Genomic DNA, 20,973 nt, shown 5'->3' with positions numbered 1-20,973 from the left:
ATACAAAACGCAGCTCTCCCCCCCTCACCACCAAACTCAAATCCTGATCACCCTCCTCCTTCCACCCCATCTCTCTCTCACCCCTCCCCAAAAAAATCAATACACAACAAACCGCATTAATAATCACAACTCCTGGGGAAAATAAACCCCCCAAAAAACAAATTAGAGGACCGTCTTTTGACAGACTTTGAGCCATTGTAAAGTCATGCACAATGTTTATTAATGAGAGGGGTCGTGATTGCGTATAAATAATAATAGTATTAATGCGTGTTAGCCCAGTAAAGCAAAAAACCCATTAATTAAACATAAATATTAAATGCGAGCCTTTTACCATGCAGGTTAAAAGGTTGTGTGCTTTGATTAAACGGGAACACACGTCCAACACCGGTAAATAAATACATATTTAAACATTATAACTGTTGTTATGAGCTGCGCCAAACTTACATAATAGAGTCCGATATTTATTACACGTTGAATGAGTTGCAAGAAAACGTGCTAAAAAGCGGGCGTGTTTCTTTAATTTAATATCGAGATTCATACTGTGTTTATAAAGTCTTCACGCTTTACCATACATTCACTTGTGCCCGTGCTTACATTGTATTGTAAAAGCAACAACAATTTATATTTGTTTGAAAACAAAACAACCTTCGTACATATATACACACACACACATTACCTTACCTGCATCCGTAAAGCTCGTCACGTAATGAAATTCATCATGGACATCGCACGAATAAGCCAGTTAATAAATGCATAGACACCTCTGCGTTTCTGTAGACGTGAAAAGCGGCCCTTAATCACGCTGGTGAAAGCAGACTCGATTTATATGCAATTGAAAACAAAAGAACCAACCCACCTAGCTACATACCTATTGCCGACCTGCATGCACATCTCATCCGCACGCTGAAAGTAATTTCAGCACCGTGGACAGCGCAGGAACAAGCCAGGAGTAATACAATGACATGGGGACCTCTTAATGATTGAACACGTGAAAGCGGCCCGTCTTAACAATTACAGTAATACAACTGCAACAATAAAACAATAACGGATCACACACACACACATACACAATAAATAAAAGAAACATCTTCAAGAGAAGGCGATCAAACGTGATCTTCTTACCCGTCAATATTTCCCGGCGAGAGGCGTCCGGTGTGATGATGGTGTCGGTGTGAGCTGGGGGAAGGTTTCGTCTCCCAAATTGAGCCCCAAATCTGGCACGCGGTTGAGCCCCCGTCTCGATCAGCTGAGCGCAGGGGTAGGGGAATCACGGGCAGAGGGGGTATACTACCGCCGTCATCTCCAGCCTCACCCTGCACAGCCAAGACCAGCAGCAGCAGCAGCCCCCCACCACCACAACTCTACTAACACACCCCCCCCCTTCTCTCTACCCTGTACCTGTTGCCTTGTCTATGCACAGCTCTTTCAATGTGAAGATGAAATACACATACGTGCACACATACATAGACAGTCATGCGTGTGTCTGTATCACTTGAGTGTGTACACTTTCTTGTTTGGTGGTATATATTATTTCTTAAATATTTAGAATTGTTGGGTTTATCACACCTCTCCGAACACCTCTCACTCACTCCTCTCCCTTAAGGCAGCAGCCGTGCGTTGTTTTGAGCCAGCATCACTCATCCCGTACCAGCGTGGCAATACTATCTGTAAAGCAATTTCTCTCAATGCCATGCGTTCTCATTATCATAATTTATGCTGTGCTAACTTGCGGCGCGGAGCCCCTCCCCCCACTACCGCCATAAATTATGTTAATGTTACACGCAATTTCCACGCCCAACGCTGCGCATTCCCTTAACTAATTAACATAAAATAGATCCGAGCAGACCACGCCCCCGACCTTCCCTTTTCCTCCCATCGCCTTCCGCGCATTGCGTAGCCGTGCGCCGAAAAGGCTGCGCGGACCGCCGCGGTCAGCTGACGAGGGCCGGAACTACTTTCTTCGCGAGGCACGTGACCGCGCGACATGGCCGACGTAAATAAGGTGCGGGGAGAGACGCGGGGCCGCGCGTCCAACGTGTTCCCCACTTGCCCTGTAACACTGTGACGGGGCACAGGACGCATGCCACCCTGCGTGTGTGTGTGTGCGCGCTTGTGTGTGTGTGCGTGTACACACAGCATTGCTGTTTGTTGCAAATAATGTCTGTACTGTGTGGTGAGTGCTGTACGTGACACGTACTGTTTGGGGACAATACTGTACCTGGCACGTACTGTTGGTGGTACGTGTACTGTACGTGTACTGTGCTTGATACGTGTACTGTGCTTGATACGTGTACTGTACGTGGCACGTGTACTGTACGTGGCACGTGTACTGTACGTGGCACGCACTGTTTGGGGACTATACTGTACCTGGTACCCACTGTTTCGTGGTACGTGTACTGTACGTTGTACGTACTGTTTGGGGGCTATACTGTACCTGGGGCCTACTGTATGTGTACTGTACGTGGTACGTTACTGTTCCCCGCACAACTACTGTATTGTGTGTACAGTGCGCTCGTCATTGTGAATGCCTGTGCAGTATACACAGGAACTATACTGCGAGTACTGTGTGTGGTAGAATATCACAGTACTGTTGTACCTCCTGGTGAATGTGTACAGTCTTACACCACGTTCCCCGTTTTGATGCAATACGTAAAGTCCGGTGTTTTCTGAACACCGTGTACAGAATTCCCATGGGGAATACAGTACAGTAGTGTGTACATTCTATCCAGTACTCTACCCATGCAGAATATGTACTGGCACTGAACTGGGTGAATTGTTTGCGTGTGGAATGAACAATACAGTGCCTATGGGGATACATGTATTTTGTGTACATTGTGTCAATGGTTAATAAGTTCGGCGATACTCTTTCCACGCCTCCTGGGCGTACTTTCTTCTTTGGCTGCCAATGTTTTCGGTCAATTATCGACCGAGCGAGGTGCCCTGCCCGTTCTCACTTCCTCTTACATCTGCAACTTGGGTATTTCCTCTAATCCATGTCTTCCTCTTCGTGTATCTTCTGTAGACACGTGGTTAAGTTTGACAAACGCTCACCCTCTTTATTCCTGCACAAATCAAGGCCTTAAAATATACAAAAATGATCCAATCCATTTATATAGAGAACAGTTAGTTAAACTTGAGATTTTGTAAAGAAAGTGACAATAAAAATACTCAGACATGGAGATGCACTCTCACCTTGGCTGAAAATGATAAAGCAATAAATGGAGAATGTATTTTATTTCATTACGCTGACGACATCGTCAATATAATAAACAGTGTAAATGCACTAGAATATGAAGACCTTATATATTTTTTAAAGGCCCGAAAATCTGAGCTCAAGATAAATATGAGCAAAATAAAAATAGTGTATGACACGTTAGCTGAGCAAAATGAAATAAATGCTGGAGGGATACAACCCGGAAACACGAGGGTCTACGTTAGAAGTGATAACGCGGGCGTACGAATCTATTATCCCACTCGATTCGTTTGTGATTAATGCTGCCGTCATCCAATAGTGGGTTTAAAAGGGGATGTGAAGAGTGAACATGTAATCGGCAACCCTTTCGTCTAGCGACACTTTTCGACGTGCATTTGGAGATTGCGATACAATGTGTTCCACGAAACGCCAAAGTTGACGTGAATGCTGTTGAATTGATTTATGAACATTTTTTTATTCAGTTTCATTTCAGTTCAGTTTCATGTATTTGGTAGAGCCCTGTGAGCCATTCGGCTCTCGAATCGGGTGCAACCGCAACAAACAAAAAACATGAACAAGAAAACATCTTAAAGTGACTGCACAAACAGAAAAAAATATTCAACCATCAAATAAGGATACTTAGACTGATGAAAATAAAAGCAAAAATCACGACAATCTGTGGGGTTTTTTCTGCTGTTATATCTTGAAAAACTTTGGCGGGTCACGCCATTTATACGCCTAAGCCAGGTTGTTTTATTTCTTCTACCTAACATTACTACATGCACTCTTCCAGATGTATATGAGCACCATTATATATTTTTCGCCCCCAATTAATTGCATCATATTTAGTTGCATGAACTATGTATGCTCCATCATACATGCAGTCGTGTTAACGTGTTAGTGTACTGTATGCATACAATCCTCTTGCATTGTACTGCATACACTATATTCCTGCACATGTGGGTTTGTGCTTCTGGTTGTAGTGGAGATCTTCTAGAATGTTTCGCATCGGATACATCTTAGTTTTGCTTATTTGAATTCTGTACAGTTTAGCGACAGCTGTGCAGAACATACAGGAGCAAGACTTGTCACTGTGGTGTAGGGTCATACCCTGATTGAGGTCTCACTCTTTAACGTCGTTTCGCAAATACGTCGTCACGTTATTAATACTACCTCCTGATTTGCGTCGCCTCAACCCACACGTCGCTGAGAGCCTCCGTCCTCTATCGTATCCGTCGCCTGAGCCATCGCCTCTATCTATCCTGTAATTTGGTTTGATTTACGTCGTTTCGATATTCGACACACGTTTCAGGAACCGCATCCCCGATGTAAAACGGGCTGTTATTATTATACCTTGATAGGAGATTACACAGTCCTTCTGTGTGTGAGTGCTGCACACTGATCTGCAATGCTAGTGGTGTATTGAGAGCCCAGGGAAGTTGGGATTATTGTTGACATGGGCTTGGTACTCATCGTATATGCGTGTGTGTTTGGTAGAGGTAGTCCTAGTCCTCTCTTAACCTCACACACATAGAGATATTCCATTGTTGGCCATGTCACTAGTGGGCGACGAAACGAATAAACGTCACAATCAATTCCCAAAACAAAGAACTTTCGTATAAGTTGTAACCACACCTGGTCTGTAAACAGCTGTGCGTTATAGCAAATGTGAACAATACAGCTGTTCGCTATCAATGCATTGTTTCACATTTAAGTACTATTTTATATTGCCACAGACTAAATACAAGTGATACATTGTTAGAGGAAAGTTATTTGTAAATAGTTAATGAAATATAGACACCTATACAGTACATGCATTTTGTATAGTTGTCACAAGTAATGGTAATATAATGATTCAGTGTAAATAGTGTTTCCTAAAGTTTCGATGGCAAGTGCACATCCATTTTCAGGAGTATTTTCAAACATGTGCATGCCAGTGCTTTGTTTTCTATCATATTGTCAGTGTGTTTTATATTTTACAAATGTACGAACACAGCAGCTTTAAGCGTTATACTGCCACGATGTTGAGAACTGGTGTAATTAAATGCGCAACGTTAGAATTAAAAGCATGCTGTTTTAATAAATGTGTATATCCTTCCCAGGAAACCTTTAACACTGGCGACTCTGAGGATGACTCCGAGGTAAGTTGGTTATTATTTTCAGATTTACTTTTGATGTTGAAGCATGTTTCCGTTAATATTAAATATTATTTAGTGAAAGAGATTCCTCAGTTTTTGAAAAATCTTTTTAAATCTCCACCAAGGGTGGCTGGCCAGGGTATTATCCATGACTTCTGGTGTCCTCCAGTTATTGAAACAAATAACTGGAAAAGTAGAAAAATATTGTTATGTAATGCGTTTCGTTTACTGCGAGGAACACAAAGGGCTATGAAAGCGGTGAGATTTGTGACATTGATTGCCTTGGTGGAGCCCATGAAATGCCCTGTGATTTGAGCGAAGTGGATGCCGGATGATGATTTTTGGGGTCAAGAGCAGGAAAAGCTGAACATGACACCAATTTTGTCAAATCTGTGACTGCACTTAATGCAATCTAGAGGGATGAGAAAAGATTGCTTTCAAGCCAAGGTGCAGCAGTCAATGAGAGTGCAAGATAAATGTGATCAGTTAACAGCTTGTGCCAGCCCATAAGAGCTTGCCAGCAGTATAAGCTTAATAAATCTACCAAACATAACCTCAATGGTCTCGCGTATTATTTACCAACCGAATTCATTTAACTTAAAATAGTGCTTTCATTGTTGGTGTAATTTTCTTCAGTATGTTTTTTAGGTGTTTTTTTCATAGCAGTGTATACTGTAATTTTATCTGTCATTCTCTAAAGCTCTAGGATGAGAGTTTAGCACCGTGGACAGCAGTAAGAGTGTTCTCTGGTGATGGGATCATACAGTGACTTGACCACAGATTACAGGTCTTGGCAATGGTTGCAAAATAACAGTTGCTCTGGGAATAAAGATAGTAAGGTGCTTGTCTTTCTGATGCTTTACTATTAGGTTTTATTCTATATTTTCATTTAGTAGAACTTTCTAACATTAAAAGTAGTCTTTGTTTTGTAACAAACATTTAACTTGAGTTTTAATTGTGCACATTTTCTGAATTGCAGATCATCCTTGTAATTGACTGCTTAGTAATCCAATGCAGCAACACTCATTTTTAAATGCTATGTCGTTCTGAAAAAAATAGGAAGGTACAATATTTTGCAAAGAGTCAGATTAATTTCACTTTTGAAGACTTTAATTTGGCATTCTGTCATGCACCCTAATGCCCAAAGTAAACTTGTACAGAAAAACACATTTTGGTTTATGCAAATCTATTCGTGAGCACGAGATCTATTGGACTATATGCACAAAAGGACTAACAATGGTTTTAGCTGTATAGTCACTATGTAGCATATTGTATGTGCTCCCCATGAGAAGTAGACATTATTTTGGGAAAGCTTCACATGGAAAATACTTTTAACAGGAGCAAAGATAAAGTATGTCACTGGAGAAATGCTTTTAGAGCTGTAGGCCACAGTGCAGACAATAGGTCTTGCTGATGTGGTTTATACAATCACTAGAAATGAGAAGTATGCATATTCAGTTTTTTTGGAAATGTGTTCACTTCTCATGTTAAATCACCCATAATGCACTTGATCTCATCAGATCCTCAAGCTAAGGAGGATTTGGGTGGGAACAGGGCTTTGATCGGCCACAACCAATTATAATATAGGTGTTGTTGGCTAGATTTGAAGTTTTCATGACTGCAGTGATCCATGCTCTTTGGTTCTTTCGGTAAAGTCACGTAGGTAAAAAATAAATTAAATTAAATCACTATTTATTTCATTTTATACCTACGTGACTTTTTCCGAAAGAACCAAAGAGTGTGTTGTTGGTTGTCGTGGGGCTTTTTTGTCAGAAAAGTACGGTGTAGTAAAATGTGTTTTCTTGTCATCTTATTCTCCTGACATCTATGCCCCTGGCCTTCACCAACCCATGTTGACCTTCATGGTAAAATATGATCATATAACTCTACACAACCTGAACGGCATGGAGAGGCCCTCGTCCAGCAGTGTATTGACAAAAGTACTGTACCTGTACCGTGCTTTTTGTTTTCCAGGAGGAGCTGGAGGAGCCCAAACTGAAGTATGAACGCTTGGGGAACGAGGTGACCGATATTTTGAAGCATGACGCAGCCAGCTGCATGGCGGTGCACGACAAGGTAGAGTGCTGAATGAGCGCGCGTGTCTGGGCGCGAATGCCTCTTCTCATGTGTGCACTGGGAATTCATTATTGGTGGAAAGCAATCTGTGTAAATAGTATATATATATAAATACATATTTTGAAATCCAAATTATAGCTGAAGAAATATGAAAATAATTTATACTTTGAGGTTGACATACATTTTCTGCATAAGGAAGTAAAGAATATATTTGAGAGTGATGTATTAAAAGTAAGTACAACTTAACCCATTACTTAGATGTTTTTATATACTGCAGTATTTTATATTCATAGATTATATTATTGTCATATAAATGTTATTGGTTAGCACATTTAAATGCGGCTTCAAAATCATTTTAAAATTAGGTCAGTGCTACTTTATAACATTGCAGTCTTATGACTTAATTATGGCCCCTTATGCATCAATTATATGTCCAGTATTCCCAGCAAAATAATACGTATAATGCAATTTATACAATTCTCATTGAAATAATATACATTTTATATTTATCAGTTGAAAAGCCATGTAATTGTGGCACCCTTGAGACCATATACATGTATCGAATTATCTACATTTATTGTGTATCGCTTTCTCTCATAATTTTGTTCCGTGTGCCTGTCTATCTTTCCATGTATCTGTTTACTTGTTTACTTATATATTTACGCTATGCGCCAGCAATCGCGGTGCCGAGCGGAGCGTTGAGGCGAGCGAAAGCAGTGGCGCGGCGCAGTGGGCCAGGCCAGGCATCAGGCCTCGGTGGAGCGGCCCCGTGTTTTATTAAACAGTATTGATTTTCTGTCCACCGAGAGTGAGGAGGGAGCGAAAGGGCCGCCGCCTTCCTGGGGAACAGTAATCATAAAAAATGGCGCCTCTCCGCCACACTGAATTTTTAATGACGTCTCTTTGTGGTGCATTTTGTAATTTTTTTTGGCTTTTATTTACAAATCTTTCGGTTGTGTTGTATTTATAAGCATCTGACATGTGTAGTCTCATTACTAAAATAATTCAAACCCAGAATGCCCTCTTTTTATTACAGATGCCTATATTCTGCTGTGTCCACAGTCAGAAATCAACACAGCTGTATATTGCAATATAAAACACAAGTCCTTCCAGCTTAAAGTTGCACTGGTTTAAAGTAATGGGTTTAATAAAAAATATATTTCATATGTTACTGGATTTAACCTTGTATATACAGTCCTGTGATATGTGTGTTTTTCCATTTTACTAATTTGGACTTTATAGATGAATAATGCCAAACAAATGAATTATAGATAGGTGTATATTTATTTGCTTAATATGTTAGCATGACCTCTTTGTTCGTAACAAGACAATATTTTGTGCATATTGGCAGCTTCAGTTTTGTAACGGTGAATAAATTCACTTTCAGTTCGTGGCGTTGGGAACCCATTTTGGCAAAGTGTTTATTTTGGATGTCGATGGCAACAAAATCAGAGAGTTTTCATCTGTAAGTATCGTTTATATCTTGACACCACAGTCTATTGTCACGTATAATAGATTATATTTTGAAGTATTTTGCAGTGCCGCATGGTATGTATATATTCCATATATCTTAATCCTAAATCATTTTTAAAAATCGAACATTTTATATAGTTTTCCGTAAGTATATTGGGATGTATTTCTAAAAGAAAGTGAATGAAATGTATCATGTTATTTAGTTGTACAATGTATATTTTGCACATGTTAACACATACAATGTATATTTTGCACATGTTAACACAAATTATGTGAGCTCCATGTTTCGTGTACAGTTTCACAATATGTGTAGACACCCTTTTCAAACAATGTTAACACGCAGATTTAAAAGCACACTTGCTTGAATGCCTTTTGGTGTTGCTACTTAATGAGTACTATTTTCTGGCCAGCACACAGTGACTGTGAATCAAATCAGCTTGGATATGGATGGAGAATATATCGCCAGCTGCTCTGATGAGGGAAAGGTATTTTATGTTTCTTGCCTGTATTTCACCCCGTTCATCGAAATTTGTAATTACCAACCTAGGCACCACAATTAAAAAAGGTCACACAAAATGTCATGTCTTTGAAATGGTTTGTGTGCCTTATCCTCTTGTTGAATACAACAGTACTAAGCATTGCTGCAAATTGCAGAAACAGTTAGTCTTTCTGCAAGTCTTGGGAATAAATTGCAGCTAATGTGTACATGTCAATTGAAGTCAGGCGAGCGCAATGTACCTCAAAAGTGTCGTGGCTGCTGTATAATCAGAGAACATGACTGATGGATGGTTTCCAGTTGTAAAGAAGGAAATTCCAATTATTTGCTATAGTTCACATTTTGAAGTCAAGCACTAGCTTTCTTTGAGTAAGTGCACCTCTGATCCTCTTACCTGATTCATATAATGTTGCTTGCTTGAAGTGCTACTGTTGGGGTCTGGTTTGTGCGTTTCATTTGGTTTGATGTAAAGGCGTTTATTTTTCCTGGGAATGAGAAAGATGTAGCTAGTGGTGAGTGAAGTGGCAGGTTCTATGGAAGGACAAGGTCAGCTTAGCCAAATCTCAATTCTTTGATGCATTGACCTCCATGAAAATGGCACATTTCCGCACCTGCGTCACTTCTCAGATTAGTTATAGCTGTATATCCCGGACAAAGTAATGATTCAACAACAATGGCAAAGGAGTATTTCCAAAGACACGTTGGTGCTTGTGGCATGATTAGTGGTATATAGCTATTGCATATTAGGTAAATACTTGACTTTTCTGAGGCTGCCAAAAATCTAGGCTGTTTCTCCATCATATTTCTGCAAACTCTGAATGGCTGCCCTTTGCATGTGAGGTCCCAAGATGCCAAGCAAGGCATTACAATTGATTGAACCTTTTACCAAAAGTAAAACACCCTGCAAATAGATTTCATTTACATTTAATTATTGCTTCCATACTGAAAGAGCAATTCGTGCTCTATAAATATATGTATACCGATGTATAATGCATTTGGCTCCGCCATTGCCAACAAGTTAATTGCACTGAAATGTATTTACCATGTTGGCGTTCATCTTTTCAGGTATTCATCCATGGTCTTTACAGCAGTGAGGCCAACACAGACTGCAATTTTGATTCGCCTATTAAAGCAAGTACATTTGTAATATACTACAACATTAAATGCCTGTTGTCTTATCCATCATGTTGCTCACTTTACGATGTATTGAGATTAATAAATATGTTATATAATCGTTAAACAATGTTAACTGTGTTTATTTTTGTGCTTGAAATGCATTGAATATTATATTTCTAGTGTTGAAATGCAACTGAATATCATTTAATACTTAATTTATTATCTGAACTGTGTGACATGTGGGACCCATGGTTCTGGTGTATTGAGGAGAGTAACGTAAAGTGGCTGGTTTTGTATTTCAGGCAGTGGCTTTACACCCAGAATTTGGAAAGATTCAATCCAGGCAATACATTACAGGAAGTGACAAGGTAACTGGCATGTTTTGACTGCATGAAGCCCTACAACGTCCTCCTAAAAGAATCCAGTAGATAATCAAAAAGTGGCAATGTAGCCTTAAATAGATTTTATCGAGACCCCTTTGGAATTTCAACACACTGATTTTACGTTTTTTTTTATTGTGGTTTCATTTTACCTACAAAAGTTCTGAACAAATATAAACATTATAAAGAGTCGTGCAGGGTGATAATAAGAGTAATAGCAACCACTTCGATACTCGTACATATAATGTTTTTAATCTGACTAACATCAAAAAGTAATCTTCCTGGCTGGCTCCTATCTGGGCGCCTCTCCACCCCAAGAAAAACTGTTGTTGGCTATCGCCCATTGCCACCAAAGCTAGCTGGGTAACTGGCTAAACGAGATTTTCCGTGTGTAGTGATGTAAATGGAGTCACTCTGGCGTTTAGCGCCAGCTGCTGTCACAAGACTAGAATTGTGAGTCTTGAGCTTCTCTCTGGCACCGGAGTGGGTATGCCATGGAAGCGGGCCCTAGGGGGCATAGTTCTGGCGATGGTCAGAGGGAAGTGCAAGTGAGGACGTGACAGTCTGGGTGAACCCGAGAGGGCATGTGATATGGACAGGGTAGTGGGGGGGCCCGAAGGGTGGCTTGAGGGATACGTGATGTTCGGTCGAGAACCTTCTTTGGCCGAAGGCGGAGCGAGGCCACGCTCGGGAGCGTAAAAGGGAAGTCCCGGGAACACTCATGGTCTGTCTTCTGGAATCAACCCACCATGCTACACCTCCTCGATCTTCGGTCTTTGCTCGGCATGGTGGGTCAGTCAGAGTGTTACCGGTTATGTAGTTACCCCGTCGGGGTCTAGTTAACTTGTGTACGTTTATGTAGTAGCCCTGTTGGGGCCGTGTAATAAACGTGTTGCCTCCAAGTTCAAGTGTGTGGCTCCGTGAAGTACACTACACCATGTAACGAATAAACATATAATTGAGTTCGAATGGCGCAAGAAATTTGAAGGTCTTATAATAGCGACACCGAAGAGGTGAAAGTAACGAATAGAGAAGATTGACACTCCTTCTTGGTTCTTTCGGTAAAGTCACGTAGAAGGGAAGTAATAAAATAATAAAAATAAAACATAATAAAATAAAATAATGATTTTATTTTATTATTTTATTTTATTATGTTTTATTTTTATTATTTTATTACTTCCCTTCTACGTGACTTTACCGAAAGAACCAAGAAGATGAATCCCTGCAGTCACGAAAGCTTTAAATCGAAATTTAAGATTGACACTGTTCATTGTAAAGTGCTCTAAACTTTTAATTTTTGCTCCTATTGTAATAATTTTGTCTGATTTTTAAAAAAACCCATGAGAATATAAAAATAATACTCACAATACATATGATCTTGACATTTTATTCTGTAAAATAGCAGACTACTGTTAGTGCTCTCAGTACAGGATTGTGGGAAGAGTATGAAAGTGATAGCTGTTAACATTTTTTACTTTGCAGGGTAACGTGTTTTCTACTCGTTAATTGTAAAATTAATTTATAGGGTAATTTCCTATTTAGTAAGACATGCACATTTGTGTTCATTGCAAAGGCCTGATAAATATTTCAAAGGCATTAAGAGTGTCAGCAGAAAAAAACTAGCACTTTGCTAAAATGTAATAATATGCCATATTATTTATCTCTTCTTGCAGAATGGAGTGAATTTGGTTTTGATGGCATGTGATGTTTTTGTTAAAAGTTGAGTTGAAACACAAGTGTCATAACAGTGCAAATACGGGTCATTAATGGGTGGAGATGAGGCGTCAGTGTCTCTTAAATGCACATCATGTGATCGAACATGCAGTAACACTGACACCTGCGGTGCATTAGTATTGAGTTTTCTGCAGATAGGGGCTTTTAAGTGTGCCCTTGCGTGATTGTATTTATTTTCACATTTCAAATAATATGATAAAACTGTTCAAACAAGATATTGGGCATTCTTGATTTTCTTTCAGTTCATTGAAATCCATATATAGTTAATTAAAATGTTAATTTTATAAATTCTTTCTCTTTAAGTGTAATGCTCAAACGATTGAAGATGTTTGATGCAGAGAGTATTGGACAGTAATGACAAAAGAGAACACTTGTCATCATGCTTGAGGACTCTTGTAACTGTAATTGGGGGAAACTTGTTTTACAGAAAAAAGTTATTGAAAAAAAGGTCATGTATATTTCACAACTAGGCTCATATCAATACTTGTGTGGGCTAATGTCTTTGAAGCATTGTTAATGGGTACGTGCATGTGTGGGCTGTGTGATTGTTTTGTATCCATATGACTCGTAAAACAATATAATGTATTGTGTGTGAGACTGTTTACGTGATGAACCATTTTGTTTGGCCAGAACACAGCTTTTTTTGCTCTTGGTTTGCAGTTTGGATTCCAGCAAAAACCACGTTTGGTCGAATATGATATGTGTTCAATATGTATGACACTACATGTTTGTTTGTTTCGCACTTATCTACAGCTTTATCTGTGTGAGCGTGGATGGCTTGGAAAGCAAAAATTAACAGTCCTACATCAGGGCGAAGGAATCATCACCACCATCAAGTGGAGAGCCAATCTTATTGCTTGGGCGAATAGCAAGGCAAGTGAATTGAACCATTACGAAAGTGCAGTTCATTGCTATATACCAATAGGATTTTTTTTTTTACGTGACAGAAAAAGCTTGCAGATGCAGCAAACCTCACATTTGTAAATTTAGTGTGTGATCAGGAAACTTTGTTTACATTATTGGTGCATACGAAAAATTACAGAATCATATCCCCAAATTAGTATAAAATTATTAGATCAAGGCACACATTGGCATTTGCAATTCAATAAACCATCTTTGTGATGTACTGCGTGCATGTGCATCACAGATGCTGTGTGGTTTCTAGAATCCAAAATTTCACATTATCATGAAGTTGTATGCAAATTACGAGCTGAACTAGTGCACTGACATGTGGTTTTTGCAGGGTGTCAAGATGTACGACATGAACCTTAAGCAACGCATCACGACGGTGTCGCGAGACAATACCAGCCTGCGGCCTGAGATCTACCCCTGCAGCCTGTGCTGGAAGGATGACCTCACACTCTTTATCGGCTGGGCAGACACTGTGAAGGTGCTGAACATGGCTTAGGTTTCTTTTGTCCACCGTAGCCTACATTTCAGCAAACGGTCATATAACTGAACAAATTATTTGTTATTTAGACTCTGGCTATTGCTAAACACTTTTTTTTATTTTCCTGTAAATAGATGCTTCTGTACATAGTTTGAGTATGAAGAACATTCTATGAACAAAATGTACGTAAAATCAAGTTGGATTTTGTACATGTGTAGCCTATTTATGAATCCACTGCTGAATGAGAGCTTCCCCACGCTGCGTAGTTTGTGGGGGGGTTATTTGAGCGTACGTCACTATGCTGGCCAGTGCGAGTTGTTGAAGGCGAGGAGCATAGATCAGTGTAGGACAGAGAAGTGCAGCAATGGATTTTGCTACACTTTCTTCTGATAATTGCCAGATAACCACGCAGCCACCGATGTCCACCTTGATTTTGTATGGTGATCACCTTTCTAAGCACTATTCAGTCTCAAACATGATTATCTTTCATGATCTGATGACATCAGGTACATTCAGGGTCATTTTGTCATAGGTGGTTACATTTTATCTGTCGATATGAACACATTCTTGATTAGGTTGTGGTTATAATAAGATGATACATTGGCTCAGAATAATGATCATGGGTTAAAAGGTCTGATTTATTATTTTTCCCCCCTGTTTTTTTCTCCCAGAATACACTGTTGTTATAACTTAGTTTTTAGCAATGAAATAATGCAGCAATTCACGTGGATGCCGCAAATGTTTCCTTGTGTGTGCGTGTAGATATGTGTGGTTAAAGAGAGGGTTGCAGCAGAAAACCGAGACCTCCCACGCCGCTATGTGGAAATAGGTAATTTGAGTACGCAGCATATTGCAAAGTAGTTGTGCAGATATTCAAATGCTTTTTTTATTGTGGGTTTTTTCAACAAATAATTTTGTGGAATGTTAAATTACTGCTGTAAGTAAAATATGTTGGACAATAATACTATAACATACTTTAACATGTAGTTCATCAGCATTAGTTCAAGCAATCCTGACATTGAATGTCGAAATCAGTCCACAGTTTGCATTTATTAAACTAATGCATATGAATTCATGCACTACCAGAAGGATGTGTGTCTAATGGGATGTGATGCTTTTTATGGTATGTGGAGGGGCAGATATGAGGGATGCCTATTGGTTTATTTATTTTGTTAATTGTACATGGACCAAATGGCAGGTGTTTCCAATGGATTGAATTCACATTGCACCACCTAAGCATTCAAATCATTTTACACAGAAGAAGGTTATATTTGGTGGGCATGCTCCATTGACCTTGTTTTCAATCACCCATGCTGAAGTTTGTCCTGTAGCTTGTGGTCTTGTTTATTGTATCAGTAGCATAAACTGAATAGTAATGGCATTCAAAAATATATACAGTGTTTTGCATTAATATTTATCAAATATTTTGTTTAGTTTCAGCATTCCAAGTAGACTTCTTTGTGAGTGGCATCGCACCCCTGGGAAACCAACTGGTTGTCCTGTCCTACATGCTTGATGTAAGTAAACTGCAAGCCACCAACTGCCATAAAAGCTGAGGCTTGAATTATGATTAGTTTCTGAATCAGCTTTATCGCCCTAATATATCTACTGAAGACAGTCATTTAGCAGGAATTGTGTAATTAATGTACACCCATCCTTTAATCGGTAGAATTTGTGTAAGACTGCCTCCAAGAGGTTGCTCGTGGAAATGCAAACTCTCCGATGAAGCAACAATAGATCCGTAGCATATCTCTCAAGCCTCAGGTTCCAAAGCGGTCTTTTTTTTTCAGGCTTTTCAAGCAAATATGTTATGGTTTGTGTTTCGGTTACATTTTACCGTAATAATTGTCAGGTAGCCATGTAACTCTTTTAATATACTCCCAAAGATTATAAATGAACAACGTTGGTAAAAATCAGTGGTGGGTAACCTATGACCTGTGGGCCAAATATGGCCCACAACTTAATTGTGTGCTGTGGCCATTTAGAAATGACCCCTAAACAATATTTATATGTCACTGTAAGCATCTTTGCCATACTAAATAGGTACCTTTGACCTGGCAAAACTGTTTTTGCATATCAGATCCCTCGGTAATGTCTATCACTGCAATCGCCTCTTGTAGTTGCAGAAATGAGTAAGGTGTATGTTAATGTGTGGCCTACAAACATAATTTTAAAGTCATGTTTGGCCGTTGGTCAGAAAAAGGTTCTTCACCCCTGATACAATTAGAATTGACCTTGTCTGTTTGTTTGATATCTTATTGTGAGCCACTCCATAGGAAAGTACCAAAAATGCGTACCGACCACAGCTGCGCATTCTGCAGCATCAGGAAGACTCGTACGAGGAGACCTCTTGTGATGCCCTCTCCATTCGTGGGTACCATCAATACCGCTGCTGTGACTATCACCTAGGTGAGGGAAACTTTATTTTTGCAATTGTGGGAACACCAAGGCAATTAGGAGGATTTTGTTACCGAGGTGATGGGATGATCCTTATTTTTTTATAAAGTGTTATGATGTGAGGTCACGATTAATTTAAAGAATAGTTTTTTTTACTCCTTTTTTCCACCTTTTGTATTGTTTTTATAATTTTTCTGTCATACAATTGTCACTTAATTGTGGAAATGTGACAGTTTCATGCAATTTGCATGTATTTTAGTGATATGTTTTATACACATAATTCAATTCACATATCATGAGTATAAGAATCAATTTAAATTTAATCGGTGCATTGCGGTTGGCAGGAATGAAAGTGGTATTCTAAATGACCTTTTGGAATATGTATGACACATTATGGTTAGGGTTGGATGCACACACAGAGCACTTAACCCCACTATAGCCATGAGCATTCTAGTGCGGTCAACAATAAATGCCAATTGCCCACATACTTAAGGGCTGCGAGGAAGAATGTGTATTAGGCTGAAATGTCCTTTTCTGTGTCTTTTAGCTTACCCTACGGAGGAGTTGATGTATTACATTGTGAGCCCACGGGATGTGGTGGTGGCAAAGGAGAGAGACCAAGATGACCACATTGCCTGGCTCCTGGAGACAAAGCAATATCAGGTTTATGGCTGCGTGTGTTGTAAACGAACAGTGCTATTTTAGGAAAATGTTTTGGAATAAAAATGTTCTTGTATACATTTTTATTAATAATTTTGCTTTTGGTAAAATTTTAACACAACTCCCCTTGTGGCACATAAATGTGTCTCCTGGTATTAAAGTAATCATCATCCCTATTCAATTGGACATTTAAGGAATAACAAGTGACTTATAGGAAGGCTCCAGCAAACAAAATAAAGAAAGGGTAAAAAACTGAATAATACACTCGACATAAACTTAATGGATAATTGAATAAAAGCATCCTGATAAATGGAGATTATTTCATTATTTTCATCCTGGTCTGCCTTACATCACTGACCTAGGTATACACACAATGATACATGCTGAGCTAAACAAGAGGAGGTTGGAGTAATTTTGGAAAACTGAAATTAATAATGCAAAGAACATTTACCAAAGCAGAACATTATTAAACAGTGTGCTCCTGCAATGACATTGACCAGAAGCATGGACGTGGACAAAGAAAATGGAACAAAAACCGAAATGTGTGCAAAGAAGCGTAGAGCCGTGTATACTTGGAATTACACCGAGAGACAGGAAGACGAACAAATGGGTTACAAAACACACACACACATGTTCGACAAAACATATTGACTGTTAAGAAAAGTGGGCTTGGGCAGGACGCGTCGCTAAAAGGGGATGATGGCAGGTGGTCAAGAATAACGGTGGAGTAGCCATGACATCGGCTTGTGTGCAAGAGGTAGATGGGTTGTAACACCACAGGACAGTGAGGGATGATGACAACTTGGGGAGGCTTTCATCCAACTGTGGACAGATCATGACTGATGTTGAATAATGGGGGGAAGCAAAGACTGGTTAGCTGATTATTAGCGCCAGAGCAGTCATTCACAGCCACCCAGTGTGTACCACTTCTCTGAGCACCTTGTGCATGGACCAGCAATTCAGCTGCATAAATGAATCATGAAGGGGTAGATTTTAGATCAAGGTAACCATGTGTTTTGCAAACATACATTCTATGTAGGGACTATTCTCTTGGTGGTAAGTTGTAAGCCAATTACAAAATCAGCAGGAATGTGCCCCAATCTCATCATATCTTGAAAGCTAAGCAAAGTTGAGCCTGGGAAATTATTGAAATTGTAACTCGCCATGCACAGCATCTTGTTATATGCTTCGGTGTGAAATGATCGGCAGAGGAGGACAGTGCAGAAAATAAATTGTTGTCCAACGACTGCTCCCCCCACCTTCAACAACCCACACTGATCAAAATAACCCTAATGGCATTAGGAAGCATCCATTCAGAAGTGGATTGACCAAGGGCGATTTGCTACTGCATCTGCACATAGAGTATCTAGATATATGCGAACCATGGTGTGTTGCACGACGGCTGCATTTCATTCGTGATGCCCATACAAATGTGTGCTGTGAGCAATTGTTTCCGTGTAAAAATTTAACACGAGCGCATGATGTGGCGGTGCTCTGGTCGTGAAAATGCTTTGTTAACTCTTGCTTGATTCAAGATCGTTTTATTTTCGATTTCAGGAAGCTCTGCTTGCAGCAGAAGTCAGTCAGAAGAGTCTTAAGAGACACAACGTTTTGGTATCTTCAACTATTCTTTTCTATTTCTTCATATCAGAAGCAGTTTGTTTCACTTCTAATCTTAAACTTCACTCAATGCCTGTATGTAGTTAACCTGACTTCTGATGCAGATGAATATCTGGTATTAAAAACAGTAATTTTACAAATGAAACTTGAAATGGCATGAGCAGGTTGTATGAGAAATTGTAAATGCATGTGAATTTCTGCACTTTTTTCGATAAAAGTCTGGCTTGTATATGTCATTACTCCGTTGTTCTCTGTCTGATTTGTCGACTTTATTGATTATTTTACCGGTTTGTTTTAGGACATTGGCCGTGCCTACATTTCTCATCTCTTGACAACAGGTGAAAGTGACACAGCCGGAAGGTGAGCGCAGAGTGATGATGAACTAACCTGACCGTTTAATTTCAGAGCACCGACCACACGTGTTGTGTGAAAATTATAAACATAAATAGTGTTACGTTAAAAAACATTCTATTTTTTTAATACATTTTATTTTCAGTATTTTTATAAATGTTAAGCCTATATAATATTATGGCAACCGCTTTCGATTTTGACGTTGAACATGTTTATATTTAGTGACTGCTGGGGTTCATAGTTTAATATATATATTTTAAATGTAGCATATTTTGGGTGGCGAATTAAATAACATTTTTAAACCAGTACTCAAAATTTATTTGCATAAGTATAGTAATGTATTAAAAGTAAATGTAAAATGTGATCATAATCTTTTAAATAAGGTGTCTGATTCACATGGAATGGTAATTCATTACATTTATAAATACAGCTATCATATCAAGTTTCTCCACACAAATTGAATCACTTTTTCGCAATCGTCAGTGTAGATATTTGGAGAATGTATCAAAAAATTGCTTCCCATATCCTTTCAACAGGTCTCTTTGTCAACACGATGGGTTTAACTTGTTTGTTACATGCCTAATAAAGCGTATCACATGGCAATCGGCTAACGTTCAATTCTCATGAATGGAATAAGCAAGTTTAAAGTGAAAATTAAATGTAATGATGTATCGCAGTCTTTTGTGATCACTTGGAAAAACCCAGTTTTATCAAAGGTGGCTGCCCAGTTTCAAACCTAGGTTCCCTGTGGCGGTGCCATCTCAGTAATACAACGTGGTATTCATCCCCTGAGCCACCCTGTCACCTCGTTTTGTACATTTGTAGCACAGATAACTCGACACATACCTCAAATGTAAAGATTGTTCTGTGGGGGCCTCGGGAGGGCTTGTCTTGAATCATCATAGCTCTGAAGAATTTGTAATTTATTGGTGTGAAATGTGTACGTGGAAGGAGGCTTTTAATGTTTACTTTTGCACGCACAGTATGAAGGGTTTATGCTGATTACCATTGTTGATTTTTAAGATTGTGGTATTCATGTTTCTACACTCAGATTGCATACCTTACTGTAAAGTTCACGTATGTAGTTTGGTGATATGTTGTGCTTTGCTTTGTGTCTTGTATGTAAGCTTATCATTTTCTCATTCTTGTTTATCATTTGCACTTAGGTTTAATTGATAAAATATCTTCCAATCTCTATTAGCTAAATAAACAAATGTAAATCTATTTTTTGGTTATTTGGTCAAAAAAACTAAATAAATGTGTTTTATCCCAGGATCTGTCAAAAGGTACTGGGAAAAAATATGGAGCTGTGGGAGGATGAAGTGTACAAGTTTAAGAAGGTTGGGCAGCTCAAGGTACGAGTGGCATTGGGAACATCTGACACTTCTGTGCAATTTCACCTGGTCTCAATGATTGGGCACTGTTGACCCCGCATAGGTTAAAGCTGACTGGTGAATCACCTGCCTTAAACCCCAACATAGCATTGTGGGTTATTGGAATTGCAAGTCATCTCAGGGGCAGATTTGGAGAAAAGTATCAAGGCTAAAAAAACCTGCTTCAAAAAATCAATAGCCCCCACACCTGCCGCTCATTCTTGTACACACCATAGCAGTTGTGAAAATGAGAGTGTTTCCAGGGGCTTGTGGAGGGTCACACTCGGTGGCTTCCCATCCAGTTTGAGTGGGGTCTGGATGCAAGCCTGAGGTTCACATCACAACCTCATTTTCACGCAACACGTGCGGATGGTGCTCTTAACTGAAATGGTTAGGTTGGGTAGTATTAGATTTGGATGTAACAACTGTGAAATGAGGTTTTGTAAACACTTATTGCTTATTTTAAGTATTGATGGAATTTATATATTACGGAAGAGACTTGATTTGTGAAGTGTGGTGATGTATTATTCACTTGTACAATCATTCCTGACATATGCCTTTACTTGTGCTTGTGAA

General features: G+C 39.3%; 1 protein-coding gene across 2 annotated transcripts in view; it reads left to right on the top strand.

The window, feature by feature from the left end:
- The first annotated feature begins 1,885 nt into the window (after nt 1–1,885).
- VPS41 (VPS41 subunit of HOPS complex) overlaps nt 1,886–20,973 on the top strand; it is a 28,596-nt gene continuing 9,508 nt past the window's right edge. The window contains exons 1-16 of one of the 2 annotated variants that reach the window (XM_078598034.1): nt 1,886–2,002; nt 5,296–5,334; nt 7,306–7,407; nt 8,795–8,872; nt 9,291–9,365; nt 10,442–10,511; nt 10,799–10,860; nt 13,360–13,479; nt 13,850–13,996; nt 14,759–14,825; nt 15,431–15,513; nt 16,273–16,405; nt 16,941–17,056; nt 18,611–18,667; nt 18,972–19,033; nt 20,298–20,379. In XM_078598034.1, coding sequence (XP_078454160.1) covers nt 1,985–2,002; nt 5,296–5,334; nt 7,306–7,407; nt 8,795–8,872; nt 9,291–9,365; nt 10,442–10,511; nt 10,799–10,860; nt 13,360–13,479; nt 13,850–13,996; nt 14,759–14,825; nt 15,431–15,513; nt 16,273–16,405; nt 16,941–17,056; nt 18,611–18,667; nt 18,972–19,033; nt 20,298–20,379 — 1,311 coding nt within the window. In that variant the 5' untranslated portion in view covers nt 1,886–1,984. The remainder of the gene's footprint in view (nt 2,003–5,295; nt 5,335–7,305; nt 7,408–8,794; nt 8,873–9,290; nt 9,366–10,441; nt 10,512–10,798; nt 10,861–13,359; nt 13,480–13,849; nt 13,997–14,758; nt 14,826–15,430; nt 15,514–16,272; nt 16,406–16,940; nt 17,057–18,610; nt 18,668–18,971; nt 19,034–20,297; nt 20,380–20,973) is intronic. The other variant, XM_078598035.1, reaches the window with a different exon arrangement.

This window comes from Lampetra planeri, chromosome 10 (assembly GCF_965212315.1).
Source record: "Lampetra planeri chromosome 10, kcLamPlan1.2.h2, whole genome shotgun sequence".
Lineage (NCBI taxonomy): Eukaryota > Metazoa > Chordata > Hyperoartia > Petromyzontiformes > Petromyzontidae > Lampetra > Lampetra planeri.
This window is presented reverse-complemented; position numbering and strand designations above follow the sequence as displayed.